Raw genomic sequence first — 18007 nt, forward strand, 5'->3', positions numbered from 1 at the left:
TAACACACAACATTACCATTAACACACAACATTACCATTAACACTTTAATGTGTGTTAATGCTGTGGTACCATAAGCATTAACATAACACAATGTTAACACCATTAGCACAATGTTAACACACCACTGTGTTTGTGTATGTGTTTCCTACTTTTAATCATTTGTGTTGTTGGTGACCATGTGAATGTGTGTGCACGACTAGTCTACTAGCATTTTAGCACTATGGCCACTAGTGGAAGTGCTAGTCAACTAGTCTCTGCAACACCTAGTGCAGGCGTACTCAACTAAATTTGTCCACGGTCCAATTTTGGCAGATACCTGTGCCCTGAGGTCCGGTGCGGCGGGGGTGACGAACGTAACTTGTTGACCGGGGGGGGGGGACGGACGACGGTGCGCTAACGGTGGAGGCGTTTATACTTTCGCGAGCGTCACTGCAGTGTTCTCCGAAACGATAGGCGTTTTGTCCGAAACGATATGTGGTAGAAACACCCCTCAAAACAGGGGAATGAACATTTACCTGACCAATTTTAATGTTGCTATATGTTTTAGGTTTGAAAAGTGCTGGAATTTAGGTTAAAGTACTTTAAAATGCTTGAAATTGTAACTACTTGGTTTCACAACAAATAGCTGTCTGACTGAATAGTTCTCTTGTATTAGGTTAACAAATACAAGCCTCTTGTAATTCCAGGACGAAACATGAGAGAACGTGAAGACGTGAAGATTGGGCGTTTTTTAAATAAACAACCATTAAATAATGTGATAAAAAGCGAATTATTTCGAGTATATGTATAAATATTTAACTTAATTATGTTTAACATGCTGGGAAATATTGAAATGGACCTTGAAAGTGACGTACAAGTGCTTTAATTCCACATTATAAAGGTGTATGAACCCTGAAAACGTGACTTTGTTCATTGCGCTGAAGCGCGGCGCGAAGTTACAAAATTCGAGAGGTGCACGACCTCTCGAACCGACAGCGCGCGAGACACTTGCGCACACGCGGAGCCACAGCGATTACGTCATTTTCGCCGCGCGGACCCTCGCGCCGCTCGCGAAGCGTCAACCAGGCAGGCTTGTTGTTGAGCGGGGTGGCGAACGTAAATTGTTGAGCGGGGGGTGGCAAACGTAACACACGTGACGGAGTGTTTTGTCAATAGCCCTGAAATAAATGCTACGGTTTTGTTTTGGTCCGTATCCAGTTAATCAGGAATGAGATTGGGTCCGGACAGGACTGCGTTCGGGTCCGGATCCGGACCGCGGTCCGCCAGTTGAGTACCCCTGACCTAGTGTGTGTGTGTGTGTGTGTGTGTGTGTGTGTGTGTGTGTGTATTTCCTACCTTTATTATTTGATTGTGATTTTGGTTGCCATTGAGAGAGTGCAAAGCAAGCTGAGCCCCTTCCAAATGCTGAAACTCAACCCGAGCATACAACTACAGAGAAGAGAGGAGAGAGACACTTACTGTTATTATATAATAAGAGAGAGAGGAGAGAGACCAGCCATTTACTGTTATTATCTAATAAGAGAGAGAGGAGAGACCAGCCATTTACTGTTATTATCTAATAAGAGAGAGAGGAGAGAGACCAGCCACTTACTGTTATTATCTAATAAGAGAGCGAGGAGAGAGACCAGCCACTTACTGTTATTATCTAATGAGAGAAAGAGAGGAGAGAGACCAGCCACTTACTGTTATTATCTAATAAGAGAGAGAGGAGAGAGACCAGCCACTTACTGGTATAATCTAATAAGAGAGAGAGGAGAGACCAGCCACTTACTGTTATTATCAAAATAAGAGAGAGAGGAGAGAGACTGGCCATTTACTGTTATTATCTAATAAGAAAGAGGAGAGAGACCGGACACTTACTGTTATAATCTAATAAGAGAGAGAGGAGAGAGACCGGCCATTTACTGTTATTATCTAATAAGAAAGAGGAGAGAGACCAGCCACTTACTGTTATTATCTAATAAGAGAGAGAGGAGAGACCAGCCACTTACTGTTATTATCTAATGAGAGAAAGAGAAGAGAGAGACCAGCCACTTACTGTTATTATCTAATAAGAGAGAGGAGAGAGACCAGCCACTTACTGTTATTATCTAATGAGAGAAAGAGAAGAGAGAGACCGGCCACTTACTGTTATTATCTAATAAGAGAGAGAGGAGAGACCAGCCACTTACTGTTATTATCTAATAAGAGAGAGAGGAGAGACCAGCCACTTACTGTTATAATCTAATAAGAGAGAGAGGAGAGAGACCAGCCACTTACTGTTATTATCTAATGAGAGAAAGAGAGGAGAGAGACCGGCCACTTACTGTTATTATCAAAATAAGAGTGAGAGGAGAGAAACTGGACACTTACTGTTATAATCTAATAAGAGAGAGAGGAGAGAGACCGGCCATTTACTGTTATTATCTAATAAGAAAGAGGAGAGAGACCAGCCACTTACTGTTATTATCTAATAAGAGAGAGAGGAGAGACCAGCCACTTACTGTTATTATCTAATAAGAGAGAGAGGAGAGACCAGCCACTTACTGTTATAATCTAATAAGAGAGAGAGGAGAGACCAGCCACTTACTGTTATTATCTAATAAGAGAGAGAGGAGAGACCAGCCACTTACTGTTATTATCTAATGAGAGAAAGAGAAGAGAGAGACCAGCCACTTACTGTTATTATCTAATAAGAGAGAGGAGAGACCAGCCACTTACTGTTATTATCTAATGAGAGAAAGAGAAGAGAGAGACCAGCCACTTACTGTTATTATCTAATGAGAGAAAGAGAGGAGAGAGACCAGCCACTTACTGTTATTATCTAATAAGAGAGAGAGGAGAGAGACCAGCCACTTACTGTTATTATCTAATAAGAGAGAGAGGAGAGACCAGCGACTTACTGTTATTATCTAATAAGAGAGAGAGGAGAGACACTGGACACGTATAGTTATAATCTAATAAGAGAGAGGGGAGAGAGACTGGCCACTTACTGTTATTATCTAATAAGAGAGAGAGCAGATATAAATTGAATGAGAGAAAATGTGTGTGTGTGTTTGTGTAAATATGTGTGTGTGTGTGTGTGTGTGTGTGTGTGTATAATCACCCTGTGTGTTGTCTGCACGAGTGTGACTGTCCGCAGGCCTCCATAGTGTCTGAGCAGAGTGTGGAGTTTCTTCTCTGTGTAGTCACATGGTAAAGGACCCACAAACAACACACACATCTGCTCCAACCTGTCCAACATCTTAAACACACACACACACACACTCAGTAAAAGAGCCACAAACAACACAAAGATCTGCACAGACACACACACACACACAATGTACCTGCTGGAGGTGAGTCTCCTTGCTCTCTTCTGTAGTTCGTTTAAGGACGTCACTGAGTGAGGACAACTGGACCACACTGAGAGAATAGGACTGGGCAACTCGCTTAAACACACACACACACTGCAAGGAGTGAGAGAGAGGGAACGATGGAGAGAGCCGGAGAGGGAGGAGGGAGAGGGAGAGAGGGAGGAGGGAGAGGGGGAGAGTTGTTCAGCTGTTCAGTCTCTTTGCTATATTATTGGTTTTCTTCATTTTTCATTGGAAACACAAACATGCCAATAAATTAAATAAACAGCTTCTTTAGCTGCTCCCTAGAAACCCACCTCCTTATCCGAGTTGCACCTATGTCTGCGCCACACCTGATTGGATGAGAGGCTGTCACTCACGGCTGATTTGCTCAGAAGGAGAGCTGAATGGCCAGCCTTGTGCAGGGCCTGTCCAATCCTGAGCGGGCTGGGAGGAGAGGGGAGGGGTGAACACAGAGATTGTTTCTGTATGGGAGTCACAAAGACGCACAGAGAGGGGAGAGTTACTCAGACGGACCTCACTGTGTGATGTAATGACTCGTTTAAAGCTCCATTAACAGGGGTCTGTTGGGTCTTGGGAAGAACCCCCCATACGTCTTCTAGATGCAAATCTAGAACCTGAGAGAGAGAGAGAGAGAGAGAGAGAGAGAGAGAGAGAGAGAGAGAGAGAGAGAGAGGGTGTGTGTTTAGTATTTAGTGTGCTAGCATTGGCAGCACAAGTGTAGCATTTCTCATGCTAGTAAAGCACACTGAATTGAACTGAATGGGGAGTGGGGATTGTGGGTAGTGTAGTCCTTACCTGTCTTGGTCCCTTGCTGATGAAGTATTGAACCACCTGCAGAGCGGCACAAGCATCTTCACACGGGTCATGACCTATGACCTCTTCCCTCTGAATCTCTCTCCTCATACACAAACACAATGACTTACTGTGTGTGTGGGTGTGTAAGGTGTGTGTGTGTGCGTGTAGAGTGGTGTGTGTGTTTGTGTGTGTGTAAGGTGTGTGTGGTATGTAAGGTGTGTGTGAGAGTGTGTGTGTGTGGTGTGTAAGGTGTGTGGTGTGTAATGTGTGGGTGTGTAAGGCGTATGTGGTTGTGTAAGGTGTGTGTGTGTGTAAGGTGTGTGTGGTGTGTGAGATGTGTGTGCATGTTGTGTAAGGTGTGTGTATGTGTGGTGTGTAAGGTGTGTGTGGTAAGGTGTGTGTGGTAAGGTGTATGTGGTAAGGTGTGTGTGTGTGTGTGTGTGTGTGTGTGTGTGTGTGTAAGGCAAGGTGTGTGGGTGTGTAAGGTGTGTGTGTGTGTGTGGTGTGTATGCGTGGTGTGTAAGGTGTGTGTGTGTGTGTGTGTGTGTGTATAAAGTGTGCGTGTGAAGTGTGTGTGGGTGCGTGTGGTGTGTTTGTGTGTAAAGTGTGCGTGTGATGTGTGTGTGTGGTGTGTGTGTGTGGTGTGTAAGGTGTGTGTATGTGTGGTGTGTAAGGTGTGTGTGTGGGTGTGTAAGGTGTGCGTTTGATGTGTGTGTGGTGTGTGTGTGTGTGTAAAGTGTGTGTGTGATGTGTGTGGTGTGTGTATATGTGGAGTGTAAAGTGTGGGTGTGTGTGGTAAGGTGTGTGTAAGGTGTGTGTGTGGTAAGGTGTGTGTGTGTGTGTGTGTGTAAAGTGTGTGTGTGATGTGTGTGGTGTGTGTATATGTGGAGTGTAAAGTGTGGGTGTGTGTGGTAAGGTGTGTGTAAGGTGTGTGTGTGTGTGGTAAGGTGTGTGTGTGTGTGGAAAGGTGTGTGTGTGTGTGGAAAGGTGTGTGTATGTGTGGTGTGTAAGGTGTGTGTATGTGTGGTGTGTAAGGTGTGTGTGGTAAGGAGTGCGTACACTGTATATTCATGCACAATACTTACTTCAGAATGACCTGGGCTAAATGTTTCAGTTTGAATCTCTGTCCAAACTCTCTGCGGTAGAGAAGAGATGAGTCTATCACATGAAGGTGAATCAGCTGGGAAACACATGCATACACACGCAGGCACACACACACACACACACACACACACAAGCACACACACGCAAACAAGCGTGCACACACACACACGTACAACTGCTAAATGATGAGGCTCAAAAGTGCAGGATCTGTATGTGGTCATCTGTACTGTCTGTATGGGGATGTCTGTATGTGGTCGTCTGTATGGGGATGTCTGTATTGTCTGTATGGGGATGTCTGTATGTGTTCGTCTGTATGGGGATGTCTGTATGTGATCGTCTGTATGGGGATGTCTGTATTGTCTGTATGGGGATGTCTGTATGTGGTCGTCTGTATGGGGATGTCTGTATGTGGTCGTCTGTATGGGGATGTCTGTATTGTCTGTATGGGGATGTCTGTATGTGGTCGTCTGTATGGGGATGTCTGTATTGTCTGTATGGGGATGTCTGTATGTGGTCGTCTGTATGGGGATGTCTGTACTGTCTGTATGGGGATGTCTGTATTTGGTCGTCTGTATGGGGATGTCTGTATGTGGTCGTCTGTATGGGGATGTCTGTACTGTCTGTATGGGGATGTCTGTACTGTCTGTATGGGGATGTCTGTACTGTCTGCATGGGGATGTCTGTATGTGATCGTCTGTATGGGGATGTCTGTACTGTCTGTATGGGGATGTCTGTATGTGGTCGTCTGTATGGGGATGTCTGTACTGTCTGTATGGGGATGTCTGTACTGTCTGTATGGGGATGTCTGTACTGTCTGTATGGGGATGTCTGTATGTGATCGTCTGTATGGGGATGTCTGTATTGTATGTATGGGGATGTCTGTACTGTCTGTATGGGGATGTCTGTACTGTCTGTATGGGGACGCTATGTGAAGACATGGGACTGATCTGCTAGAACCTCACCTTCAGGGCACGGAGGTCATTGTCGAGGGAGTGACCAACCAGCACCGCGTCCGGTGGCAACAGTTTCAAGAGTTTAGCTTGGACATCTTGGAGGCGAGTGGTTACAGGTGCCAAAACAGCCGGGGTGATGCCTGAGAACCTGTAGTGAAGATAGATCACTCTTCACTCTGAAGACCGAACACTCTTCAAAACTTTTTAAGTGAGGCTACATTTCAAGATGTGTGTGTGTGTAGTACTTGGTACAGTATCTGATGATAGGATTGAGTGTGTGTGTGTGTGTGGTACTTGGTACAGTATCTGATGTTAGGAGTGTGTGTGTGTGTGTGTGTGTGTGTGTGTGTGTGTGTGTGTGTGAGTGTGTGTAGTACTTGGTACAGTAGCTGATGATAGGGTTGAGTGGTTTCACGAGTTCATCCAGTATGCAGCGCCCTCTGCTGTCCACCACAGCCACGTGGGTTAGCTCAGTCCCAGCCTGCGTCACACACTGAAGCAACACAAAAATCATATTTCAGAAAGAAACTACAAGTGTATTATGGGTATTGTAGTCCTAGAATGATTGGGGGCCTCACCATCTCACAGTCCAGTCCATAAAGAGGACTGCTATCAGTCACATGATCATCAGTCTGTGTGCACACAAACGCCTCGCAACCCTGTCCACCTGCAAGGGATCATGGGTACAAAGCTGTGAAATCTCAGCTAGAGCTCTTTATTACAATCTGGGCAAACATAAGGTGACATTCAGGTATGTTTTATTTACAGACAAGACAATATTGCGGAGATTTGATAATATCACTAATGAACCATTTATGTCTCTTAATAACTACTGAATAGATGTTATAGACTGTTATAGATATTATAGACTGCTATAGACTTATGATCAGTGAGTAATCTCACTGTAGTTATAGTGTCTTTCTCTCTGTAATTCACTGTAGTTATAGTGTCTTTCTCTCTGTAATCTCACTGTAGTTATAGTATTTCTCTCTGTAATCTCACTGTACTTATAGTGTCTCTCTGCGATCACATTGTATAGTGTCTTTATCTGTAATCTCACTGTAGTTAGTGTATTTCTCTCTGTAATCTCACTGTAGTTAGTGTCTTTCTCTCTCTGTAATCTCACTGTAGTTAGTGTATTTCTCTCTGTGTAATCTCACTGTAGTTATAGTGTCTTTCTCTCTGTAATCTCACTGTAGTTAGTGTCTTTCTCTCTCTGTAATCTCACTGTAGTTATAGTGTCTTTCTCTATCTGTAATCTCACTGTAGTTAGTGTCTTTCTCTCTCTGTAATCTCACTGTAGTTAGTGTCTTTCTCTGTAATCTCACTGTAGTTATAGTGTCTTTCTCTCTCTGTAATCTCACTGTAGTTACAGTGTCTTTCTCTCTCTGTAATCTCACTGTAGTTATAGTGTCTTTCTCTCTCTGTAATCTCACTGTAGTTACAGTGTCTTTCTCTCTGTAATCTCACTGTAGTTATAGTGTCTTTCACTCTCTGTAATCTCACTGTAGTTATAGTGTCTTTCTCTCTCTGTAATCTCACTGTAGTTATAGTGTCTTTCTCTCTCTGTAATCTCACTGTAGTTATAGTGTCTTTCTCACCCTGAACTGGAAAGTTATTCTTGATCATCTCCTCCTCAGTCAACAGGTAGCTGCTGAGTCCCCTCCTCTTCAGACCATACCGCCTCGCTACAGGGTGCCATACAACATCAACTACACACACACACACACACACACACACACACACACACACACAAACACACACAAACACACAATATAGTATCTATACAGTAATACGATCTCCAGGGTCTGGTGGCTATTCTTCTGCATTCTTGAATGTCGTTCAAATGTTTATATTGCTAGACTGATCTGACACTGCGTTACCCCGACCTGTAGGAGTGGTCGTCTGGCTCGACTGAAGCGACTCCTGAGGGAAGGATAGTTCAGCACTGAGAAGAGCAGAGAGCATATCACATGAAGGGGGCGCTAGAGTGCATCTCTACGGGGGAAAAGAAGATTGATTATTATCACAGGGTGAGAGTTCAGTCCCTTTATCACAGGGTGAGGGTCTAGTCCCTTTATTGATGTTTTTAAGTATAATTATGTAACTGAAAAGCTAAATGCTGTTTATGGTTTAAACATAATATTTTAACGTTGAAAATACAGCTGTCCCCCCAGTGTAAAGTGTTTAATCTCTGTCAGCGTCTTTATGGGCACTTACGGTGGTGTAAGCAGTCCTGAGATGTTTGAACTGGGAGTAATATCTGTAAAAATGGAGCTGTGTGATTCCCTCCAGCACTGCCACGTGCACCCGCGCCAATCTGTCCTGATGGTGGAGTCGGCACCAGCTGGGCGAAGCAGAATGAAACAAAACCACCAAACTGATCATCCCCCTGGAGTCACGTTCACTGATCATCCCCCTGGAGTCACGTTCACTGATCATCCCCCTGGAGTCACGTTCACTGATCATCCCCCTGGAGTCACGTTCACTGATCATCCCCCTGGAGTCACGTTCACTGATCAGACGTATGACACAGTGATGCCGTGGCGTTTGGGTACCTGGGCTTCTTCAGTCCGTATCTTTTCCCCAGTGAGGCGTAATGCAACAGATCCGTCAGGTCCTTCAGGGTGATCTGCTCACAGCGATGCTCGTGCGGCCGAGTAAAGCGAGGCGCGTGTGCTTGCTGTCGAGGGGCACGTGACACGTGTGAGCTAGCGTGCTACCGGTCCTTCTGGATCGTACTACATACAAATGACAAACAACTACCTTTGCGTTTTCGGATCCTGTGATGACCTTCGCCTTTTTGTGATCGATGGCAGTCAGTGGAGAGTCACGTCGCTTCCTTTTACAACCGGCTGAGTCTGCCATGATGCACCCAGGAGTTTGTGGCTTGTTCAACTGTGTTGACCAGAACCCTATTCAAAGAATCAAACAGACTATACGAATATAACAAACATACACACACTAAGATAAGATAAGATAAACTATAACTATAAACTAAAACTATAGCTCCTAAATAAACATACACAGAGAATATAGCACCTTAAAAACATACACACTATAGTTCCTAAATAACAAACATACTCACAAACTATAGCTCCAAAATAACAAACATACACACAGAATATAGCACCTTAAAAACATACTCACAGACTATAGCTTCTAAATATTAAACATACTCACACTATAACACACAGGTTGTGAGTATACTCACTATAACAGGTTGTCCGCCAGAAAACAGTTAATGTTAGTTACCTTTGTAACTAGGTTTACAATGTAACTAGCCTTGTTTTATTTTGAGATTAAGCTATTTTAAAAGCTAGTAAGACGTTTTATTGTGTACATTTTCTAATTTACAACAAAGATCGTCTTCATTAAGCAGCGAGCACAGGAATAAACATACCCGGCAGAAAGGAGAGTGCAGCACATGTGTTTATCGATCTGTTGCTCTGGGTTGATTAGCATACCTCCCAGACCAACACAGTGGAACTCAGAAAACCGGAAATGATGACACAAACCGGGATTTTTAAAATTCCACCGCGAGTGTTTATAGTTTTGTGACTGTAGTTTAAAAAATATAATTACATTTTGAAGACGGCAAAGCTCTTGTTTTAAATCTGAGGTTACCGATAAACGTTGTAGAAATGTGCCTATACTTTTGATAATTGTAGACGTTAGTTTAATGCAGCTGAAGCTGACGGAAGCGCAGACATGTCAACAAAGAGCCTGGCTCGGTACGCGTGCACGCGCCTGGGGCTCGTGATCCTCATTTATGTTCACATTTACCTTAAACTTAATGTGTCAAAATGAAGTATTTCAGCATAGAGTAAATATAACTATGAATAATAATTACTGTCAACCTACCACAGAAAGCTCGGACTGATCAGGAAAAGCAGTCAGCCTTCTGGTGCGGAGAAGAAACGATCTAACTCAAGTAAAAACCCAGTTCTGCTGTCCTGGAGACCCTAGAAATACAGGCACTTCACATGAACACGTATTAACCGCAGTCTTGTCTTGTTTATACAGAGCAGTTGTTCGCCTATCTGGTCGTTATCGACTTTGAATCCACTTGTTGGAGAGAAAAGAACAACTATGGCCAAGAAATCAGTAAGCAGACTTCAGTTCATGTTATCAGATAACAGAACATCTCTCAGCTCAGTTCATGTTATCAGATAACAGAACATCTCTCAGCTCAGTTCATGTTATCAGATAACAGAACATCTCTCAGCTCAGTTCATGTTATCAGATAACAGAACATCTCTCAGCTCAGTTCATGTTATCAGATAACAGAACATCTCTCAGCTCAGTTCATGTTATCAGATAACAGGACATCTCTCAGCTCAGTTCATGTTATCAGAATGGTATAAGTATGAGTCAAACACTTGCAGCAAATGACTTCAGCAGAACAAAGCTTTACACAGTTTTTCACACACACGTAATTTTGTCTAAATCAGGACGGTGACATCTACCTCAGTTTCCCACAGGTGTCTGACAGGAAGTTAACGTGAACGTTTAAAGATGGTTTACAGTCATATGTGGAGACTACTAGTATTTTGCAGTGACCTACAAGCATTATTCACAGTTCATGCTGTGCTTGAATATTGTATATCAGAGAGGTAAGCCAAATGTTTATTATCTAAGTGTTTTACTGTGGTGTCTGGAACTCCACAGTCGAGTTTCCTGCTGTGTTGATGAACACTACGAACGGTGAGATCGAGTCGGAGTTTCACTCCTACGTCCAGCCAGGCGAGCATCCCATCCTCTCCACCTTCTGCACGGAACTTACCGGAATCACACAGGTACATCTCCCACCTGAGCAGAACTACACAAATGTGTGTGTGTGTGTGAGAGAGAGACCGAGACAGACTGTGTGTGTGTGTGTGTGTGTGTGTGTGGGGGGGGGGGGGTGGGTAGGTGGGTGTGACTGTATGGTTCTCTGTGGCCATCGCAACTAATGGTGATCAAAATTGTTCAACACCTCATCAAGTGTCATGATTATCCAAGCTGTTCAAAAAAGCTGTGGATTTTGTTTCTTCAATCCTAAAGGTCCACAGAAACAGACTGAAACAGTATGTGATGTGATTGGTCCACAAAGACAGGTTGAAGCAGCATGTGATGTGATTGGTCCACAGACACAGGTTGAAGCAGGAGTTCCTCTCAGGATCTGCTTGTCCAGGTTTATGCGCTGGCTTCATGAACTGCAGCGTGAGAAGGGCGTGGTCTTTGTGAATGACAGTAAAAACTCTACTCCCTCAGAAAACCTTTGCACTTTCGTCACCTGGTCAGGTAATGTCTTTATCAAAGTGACTGTGTTTTATTAAGACAGAGAAGTGCATTTACTGTTGATTTAATTCAGATTGGGATTTGGGAGTGTGTTAACTGCTGTTTTAATTCAGATTGGGATTTGGGAGTTTGTTAACTGCTGTTTTAATTCAGATTAGGATTTGGGAGTGTGTTAACTGCTGTTTTCATTCAGATTGAGATTTGGGAGTGTGTTAACTGTTGTTTTAATTCAGATTGGGATTTGGGAGTGTGTTAACTGCTGTTTTAATTCAGATTGGGATTTGGGAGTGTGTTAACTGCTGTTTTAATTCAGATTGGGATTTGGGAGTGTGTTTGCTGTATGAGTGTAAGCGAAAGCAAATCAGTAAACCTGGAGTTCTGAACAGCTGGATCGACCTTAGAGCCACTTACAAGGTAAAAACACACACACACCACTACATACACACCCACGCTGTCTCACACCACTACATACACACCCACGCTGTCTCACACCACTACATACACACCCACGCTGTCTCACACCACTACATACACACCCACGCTGTCTCACACCACTACATACACACCCACGCTGTCTCACACCACTACAAAAACACCCACGCTGTCTCACACCACTACATACACACACACACTGTCTCACACCACTCCTACGCACACACACACACACACACGTTTGCTGTGAGGTAGCTGAGCTGCTTCTTCTCTTCAGTGTTTTTACAGTCGGAAACCTAAAGGCCTCCAGGGAGCCCTGCAGGACGTGGGCATTGAGTTCTCTGGGCGTGAACACTGTGGTGTGTGAGCTCACAGATACACACACACACACACACACACACACAGACGCAACACTACTGTTGTGGGCATTGAGTTCTCTGGGCGTGAACACTGTGGTGTGTGAGCTCACAGATATACACACACACACACACACACACACACACACACACACACAGACGCAACACTACTGTTGTGGGCATTGAGTTCTCTGGGCGTGAGCACTGTGGTGTGTGTGCTCACAGATACACAACACTACTGTTGTAAAAAATTGAACATGAATTCTACACATCATTAAAATGGTGTTTTTGTGGAAGTGTTGATGTGACATCAAGTGTGTGTGTGTGTGTGTGTAGGTTTAGATGATGCGCGGAACACGGCCCGCCTGGCCTGGCGTATGATTTTGGATGGCTGTGTGATGAAGGTTACCAAGTCTCTGAGCAGGGTGAGTGGGTCTCTCTCAGGTCCTCTCCACCCCACAGGTCTCCCTCAGGTCCTGTTCTGCCCCCCAGAGAGCTGCACAGGTGACTGCAGACCCAGGACCAGCTTTACCTGGATAAGAGTTAATGTTACATTAAACTCTCCACATCTCTCCTCCTTCCTGACAGCCTCAGCTGAAGTCCAGGCCTGAGTGTGGAGATGTGCTCATCTGTGATGGACCCCAGACAGAGAAACAACCATCACACTCGGAGAACCAGGTCGTGCAGAGGTCCAGCCCGACTGCACCTGCGAGTGTGTGTCAAAGTTTGGTGTCTCCACACACTGTGCTGCCCTCCCTCACTACGCCAGGGTGTGTGAACACACCCCTGCTGGGTCTGACCCTGCTTCAGTCCAGCTCCAACATGATCTCCACCACAAACCTTTCAACCTTGGACCTCACCCCTGAACTTCCACCCTCAGACATGACCCCTGACCCTGAGACACCAGTCTGCGACTGGCCAGAAAGTTGCTTGTTGACTGAAGTTGGCGAGTCGGGTTCCTATGACGATGTGCTGTTGGAGGAAGAAGCGACTGTCACTGGAGAAAAATCCCCCTCACACATCCGTCCCAGTTCGATCCCAGTCCAACCCAGTGCAGACTCGCACATCCGTCCCAGTTCGATCCCAGTCCAACCCAGTGCAGACTCACACATCCGTCCCAGTTCGCTCCCAGTCCAACCCAGTGCAGACTCACACATCCCTCCCAGCACCGTCCCAGTCCAACCCAGTGCAGACTCGCATGGTTCAAACGACACACACATGTTGTCCAGAACTCAGAGTGCCTGCCAAACTAACCTGAATGAGAAACTGTCTGGGACATTTTCACACAGCATTTCCAACCCCGCACGAGATCCTCTTCCTTTAACCACAGCTATGCCACACCCTTCCAGGCCACACCCCTCTAAACCACACCCTTCCAGGCCACACCCCTCTAAACCACACCCTTCCAGACCATCCTCCACCTTTGCTCCTCCTCTTCCTCTCCTTGACCCTTACAAATCACTCACTTCCCGAGGAGACTCTGCCACTACAACTCCCAGAATCCCGTTCACCATCTACAGAGATCAGGTGGACGCATCCTCTGAGAGCTCCAGGACATCTGTGGGGAGATCATCCTGCGTTGCTTCCTCTGTTCTTTCATCTGTTGTCAACAGGTCAAGCAACTCATCCTGTTCTGGGAACCAATCAGATTCTTCCTGTTCTCATACCCAGTCAGCACTCTCATCTTGCTCAGTCCACCAATCAGCTCTCTCTGACCATTCTCTCAGGCAATCAAGAGTTTCCTCTTCCAACCAATCAGCTGCCTCCTCTTGCTCCACTAAGTGCTTGTCCGTCCCACCTCAGAGGGGCCGGGTAAAAATAACATCTCCACTGTGTGATTGTGGACGGAGGACAAAGCGGTTAACGGTGTGTAACGGTGGGCCAAACCACGGACGAGCATTCTACACCTGCACCGTGCGTAAGAGCAATGCAGCTGGCCCCGCCCCCCATCATGGGTGTGGCTTCTTTAAGTGGGAGTCAGCGTTGCTGAAATCCTCCTCACTGGGACAAACTACCATGACTCTAAACCTCGCCCTTACCCGAGCTGCTTCCAGAACCTTCCGCTGAAGGTGTGTGTGGTGTAATAAATTTGACTTTGACATGCTGCTTCAACCTGTCTCTATGGACCAATCACATCACATGCTGCTTCAACCTGTCTCTATGGACCAATCACATCACATGCTGCTTCAACCTGTCTCTATGGACCAATCACATCACATGCTGCTTCAACCTGTCTCTATGGACCAATCACATCACATGCTGCTTCAACCTGTCTCTATGGACCAATCACATCACATGCTGCTTCAACCTGTCTCTATGGACCAATCACATCACATGCTGTTTCAGTCTGTTTCTGTGGACCTTTAGAATTAAAGAATGTATGTGTTAAAAATTGATAAATGTGCTTTTTTTATTTTTTATAATTTGATTAAAATAATAAATCTGTGGGGCAGCTGCCTGAATGATTTTGTGAAATGTGAGGGTTTTATGTTTTGAAACTTTTAAAATAAATTTTATACTTGTATGTCTTCTGCCTCTATATTACTGGCTTAAATTAAATTATCATAACTTTTTTCTAAATAAAATGAAACAAAAAAAAAAATCAAACGTTACCTCCACTTTCAAGTATTCACTATGGATCGTTTTTAGTTATTATTCCTTCAAATAATAACGAAGCATATTTGTACCATGATGGAGGCTGGATCCTATTTTCGTTGAACAAGTGTACATGTACGTTGTGCAATGACAGTAAAGTATTCGTATTCGTATAAATGAAAAACGCGTTTGTCGACGAAGTGTGTCCTTGTTCGCCCACCGTACATACGTCACGCGGTGCTCTTCACGCGTCAACCTCGCGGTGGTGTGAACGGACCGGCGGACTTGTGTTCGCGTGTTTAAACTCCGGTGTTACTCGCGGTATTATCTACTATTACAGGCGGGTGTAAGGTGTAAGGTTGGCGCGGTCCAGTTCGTCGGCGGATATATAAAGTTTTCCTGAACGTGACTGGCCGAGCCAGGGACTTTTATTCTATACCACGTGTCGCAGCAGTCGAACATGTCGGGAGCCCAAGAGGAGAAGAAACGCAGCAAGAAACGCTACGGCGGCCCGCGGTGCAAGAGACTGAAGGGCGCGCGCGAGCTGGAGGTGGGCATGCGCGGCGTGCTCGTCACCTGCAACATGAACGAGCGCAAGTGCACGTGGGAGGCGTACAGCCTGCTGAACGAGTACGCGGACGAGCTGTTCGGCCCCGAGAAGGTGCGTGCGCGTGCGTCTACCCTTCCTGCTAAGTGTTGAGTAACGCGAGTAATGTGATGTGAGTAACGTGAGTAATGTGATGTGAGTAACGCGATGTGAGTAACGCGATGTGAGTAACGTGATGTGAGTAACGTGAGTAATGTGATGGTGTTTAGACACAGTGCGTGTCTCTCTTGCCCCCCTTGGTGCGGCCTGCTCCCTTTATTACCAAGTGAACACTTCACAAAGTGGCCAAGTGTCTAACGAGGGTTGAATGTGGTGAGATGGTCTGACTCTACGAACTATTACACCGTAACGTGCACCGAGCGAACGAAGGTGAACGCCTGTGGGATCTGTTCCAGTTTGCAGACCCGGAGGAGAGCCACAGTGAGGAGGAGGAGGAGGAGGAGGGGAAGGATGAAGAACATGACACAGAGGTGGCCCTGAAGAAGGAGGTGAAGCAATTCAAGAAGTTCGCCCAACAACGACGCTTCGTGGCGCTGGACAGCGGCGCCAACAACGTCGTCTTCATTCGCGCGCACGACATTGGTGAGAGAGACGCACGCTTGTGCACACAAATCTCATCTTTGATTGAGACGCCTTCTGGAGTGTGAGGAACATCTAGTGTTAACCAGAGTGAAGACTGTTCTGTGGACCTGAGTGATCTAGGTCATGGTGAGATGGTGAGATCCTTCTTCTGGCCACCTAGTTCAAAACCTTCCCAGCAACAATGGATCCAGCTGCTACGTGCAGACCACGTCTCTCATTTCAGTGTCAGACACCAGACAACATTTGATAGATTTTGTTTTGGAAACATGCCCCCCCCCCCCCCAATCCACGTCTTCCTCTCTCTTCCTCTTCCTCCATCTTCATCAGACCCAGAGAAGCTGGTCCACCGCATCCTGCAGGACCTGCGTGAGACGAAGAAGAAGAAGTCGCGTGTGATCATGCGCATGCTGCCGGTGTCCGGCACGTGCCGCGCCTTCCCCGACGACATGGAGAAGTTCTTGAGCTCGTTTCTGGAGCCGTGGTTCAAAACCCCCCACCACGCGTCCTACCAGATCAGCTACAAGGCCCGCAACAACAATCACAGCAACAGAGACGACGTCATCAAGGCACTGGCTGGTACGGACCCGGGGGTGTGTCCCTGCATCTCTGCTCAGGAGACCCCTCACCTGACTGGTCTGTGTATTCTCTCTTTAAAAGGTTATGTTTCACTCTTCTCCACCCTCTCTTTCTGTTCTCCCCCATCCTTCTCTTAGGGTTAGTAGGTAAGATGAACCCCAAGAACAAGGTCGACCTGACCAACCCGGAGCTGACCATCATTGTGGAGATTATAAAGACTGTGTGCTGTGTCAGCGTCGTGCGGGACTACATGCTCTTCAGGAAATACAACCTGCAGGAAGTCACCAAGGGCCCACCCAATCAGGAGCAAGGCCAACAGGAAGTCACCAAGGGCCCGCCCAATCAGGAGCAAGGCCAACAGGAAGTCACCAAGGGCCCACCCAATCAGGAGCAAGGCCAACAGGAAGTCACCAAGGGCCCGCCCAATCAGGAGCAAGGCCAACAGGAAGTCACAAAGGGCCCGCCCAATCAGGAGCAAGGCCAACAGGAAGTCACCAAGGGCCCACCCAATCAGCAGCAAGGCCAACAGGAAGTCACCAAGGGCCCGCCCAATCAGGAGCAAGGCCAACAGGAAGTGGCGAAGAGTGAGGCCAATGTGACAGCAGAGCAGAATCTGACAGAAAGGGGGCGGAGTGAGGGAGGAAGTGAAGAGACAACAGATGTTGCTCAGGGCGACGAGATTAAAAGGGTGAAGCAGGAATGATGGGTCAGAATCTTCTGAAACGGGTGTCTCCCAACACCTTTAGTGTGTGTGGGGGGGGGGGGGGGTGTTAGGGGTTAAGACTAAACACACACCCTACAGAGAATTTGTCTGAACACAACAAATTTAAACGGATTTGATGTTAAAGTGGTAGCTCTCCATGCCTCTAATGTTTTCTACAATGAGACTAAAAACCTTCCTGTTCATGTTTCCGTCAGGTAATGTACAGTTGGGTTTTGAATGAGTTTACCGTTCAGAGAGGGTGTGTTTAGTTTATCATTACGGAGTGAGACACCCTGCTGCTTTTTGTGTTGGTTTTACATTTAGTGGCCCTTTTTTGGGATGGTCTGTTTTTCATTACATTTACGGCATCAAGTTTAATTCTTATGTTTTTTAATGAAGTGTATGTTTGTAAAATAGTGGGGTTACAATAATGAAGTTGACTGACCTCCACCCTTCCCTCGTTCATAATAAACATGCTGCCGTGATAAATCCGATTCAGGAAGTGTACTCGTCTGTCGCACTACTGTCTGTTAACTGGGATATTTTTCTTTCTTTTTTTCTCATTGATAACTTACACACACACACATGGCGCTCTAATCATGCTGAGGAAATTTTATCTTGGTTACTGTGGTATTCTTGCGAAGCTAATGTGTGCTCTCACGGCAGACTAAGCATTCGAAAG

The 18007-nt window shown here is 45.8% G+C and overlaps 3 protein-coding genes across 7 annotated transcripts in view; 2 read left to right on the forward strand and 1 right to left on the reverse strand.

Moving 5' to 3' along the window:
* The window catches only part of rexo5 (RNA exonuclease 5), a 17643-nt gene extending 7568 nt beyond the window's left edge, over positions 1–10075 (reverse strand). The window contains exons 1-16 of one of the 3 annotated variants that reach the window (XM_076982948.1): positions 10056–10075; positions 8958–9106; positions 8750–8874; positions 8412–8538; positions 8081–8189; positions 7793–7903; positions 6770–6858; positions 6569–6684; positions 6201–6339; positions 5220–5314; positions 4135–4237; positions 3853–3953; positions 3633–3762; positions 3310–3429; positions 3087–3224; positions 1337–1429 (exon numbers count right to left, since the gene is read on the reverse strand). In XM_076982948.1, the coding sequence (XP_076839063.1) occupies positions 1337–1429; positions 3087–3224; positions 3310–3429; positions 3633–3762; positions 3853–3953; positions 4135–4237; positions 5220–5314; positions 6201–6339; positions 6569–6684; positions 6770–6858; positions 7793–7903; positions 8081–8189; positions 8412–8538; positions 8750–8874; positions 8958–9059 (1698 nt within the window). In that variant the 5' untranslated portion in view covers positions 9060–9106; positions 10056–10075. Of the gene's footprint in view, positions 1–1336; positions 1430–3086; positions 3225–3309; positions 3430–3632; positions 3763–3852; positions 3954–4134; positions 4238–5219; positions 5315–6200; positions 6340–6568; positions 6685–6769; positions 6859–7792; positions 7904–8080; positions 8190–8411; positions 8539–8749; positions 8875–8957; positions 9107–9405; positions 9536–9594; positions 9701–10055 lie in introns of those variants that run through there. The other 2 variants (XM_076982946.1, XM_076982947.1) reach the window with 2 other exon arrangements.
* Positions 8035–14719, forward strand: LOC143484291 (ERI1 exoribonuclease 2-like). 3 transcript variants are annotated; one of them, XM_076982950.1, is made up of 10 exons: positions 8035–8224; positions 8487–8745; positions 10061–10125; positions 10218–10298; positions 10863–10990; positions 11324–11477; positions 11788–11888; positions 12184–12265; positions 12599–12687; positions 12851–14719. In XM_076982950.1, the coding sequence occupies exons 5-10, from the start codon at positions 10883–10885 to the stop codon at positions 14327–14329; spliced, it is 2013 nt and encodes a 670-aa protein (XP_076839065.1). In that variant the 5' UTR covers positions 8035–8224; positions 8487–8745; positions 10061–10125; positions 10218–10298; positions 10863–10882; the 3' UTR covers positions 14330–14719. The 3 variants fall into 3 exon arrangements, with proteins under 3 accessions (XP_076839065.1, XP_076839066.1, XP_076839064.1); XM_076982951.1 differs by lacking the exon at positions 8035–8224 and having other exon boundaries at positions 8479–8745; XM_076982949.1 differs by lacking the exons at positions 8035–8224; positions 8487–8745 and adding an exon at positions 9577–9925.
* Positions 14720–15083: 364 nt separating this feature from the next.
* Positions 15084–17819, forward strand: LOC143484354 (THUMP domain-containing protein 1-like). The gene is made up of 4 exons (XM_076983046.1): positions 15084–15518; positions 15860–16046; positions 16374–16622; positions 16760–17819. Exons 1-4 carry the CDS (start codon positions 15318–15320, stop codon positions 17323–17325), a joined length of 1203 nt encoding a protein of 400 aa, XP_076839161.1. The 5' UTR covers positions 15084–15317; the 3' UTR covers positions 17326–17819.
* Positions 17820–18007: the final 188 nt, after the last annotated feature.

The sequence above is a fragment of the Brachyhypopomus gauderio genome, chromosome 20, assembly GCF_052324685.1.
Source record: "Brachyhypopomus gauderio isolate BG-103 chromosome 20, BGAUD_0.2, whole genome shotgun sequence".
In the NCBI taxonomy this organism is placed as follows: Eukaryota; Metazoa; Chordata; class Actinopteri; order Gymnotiformes; family Hypopomidae; genus Brachyhypopomus; species Brachyhypopomus gauderio.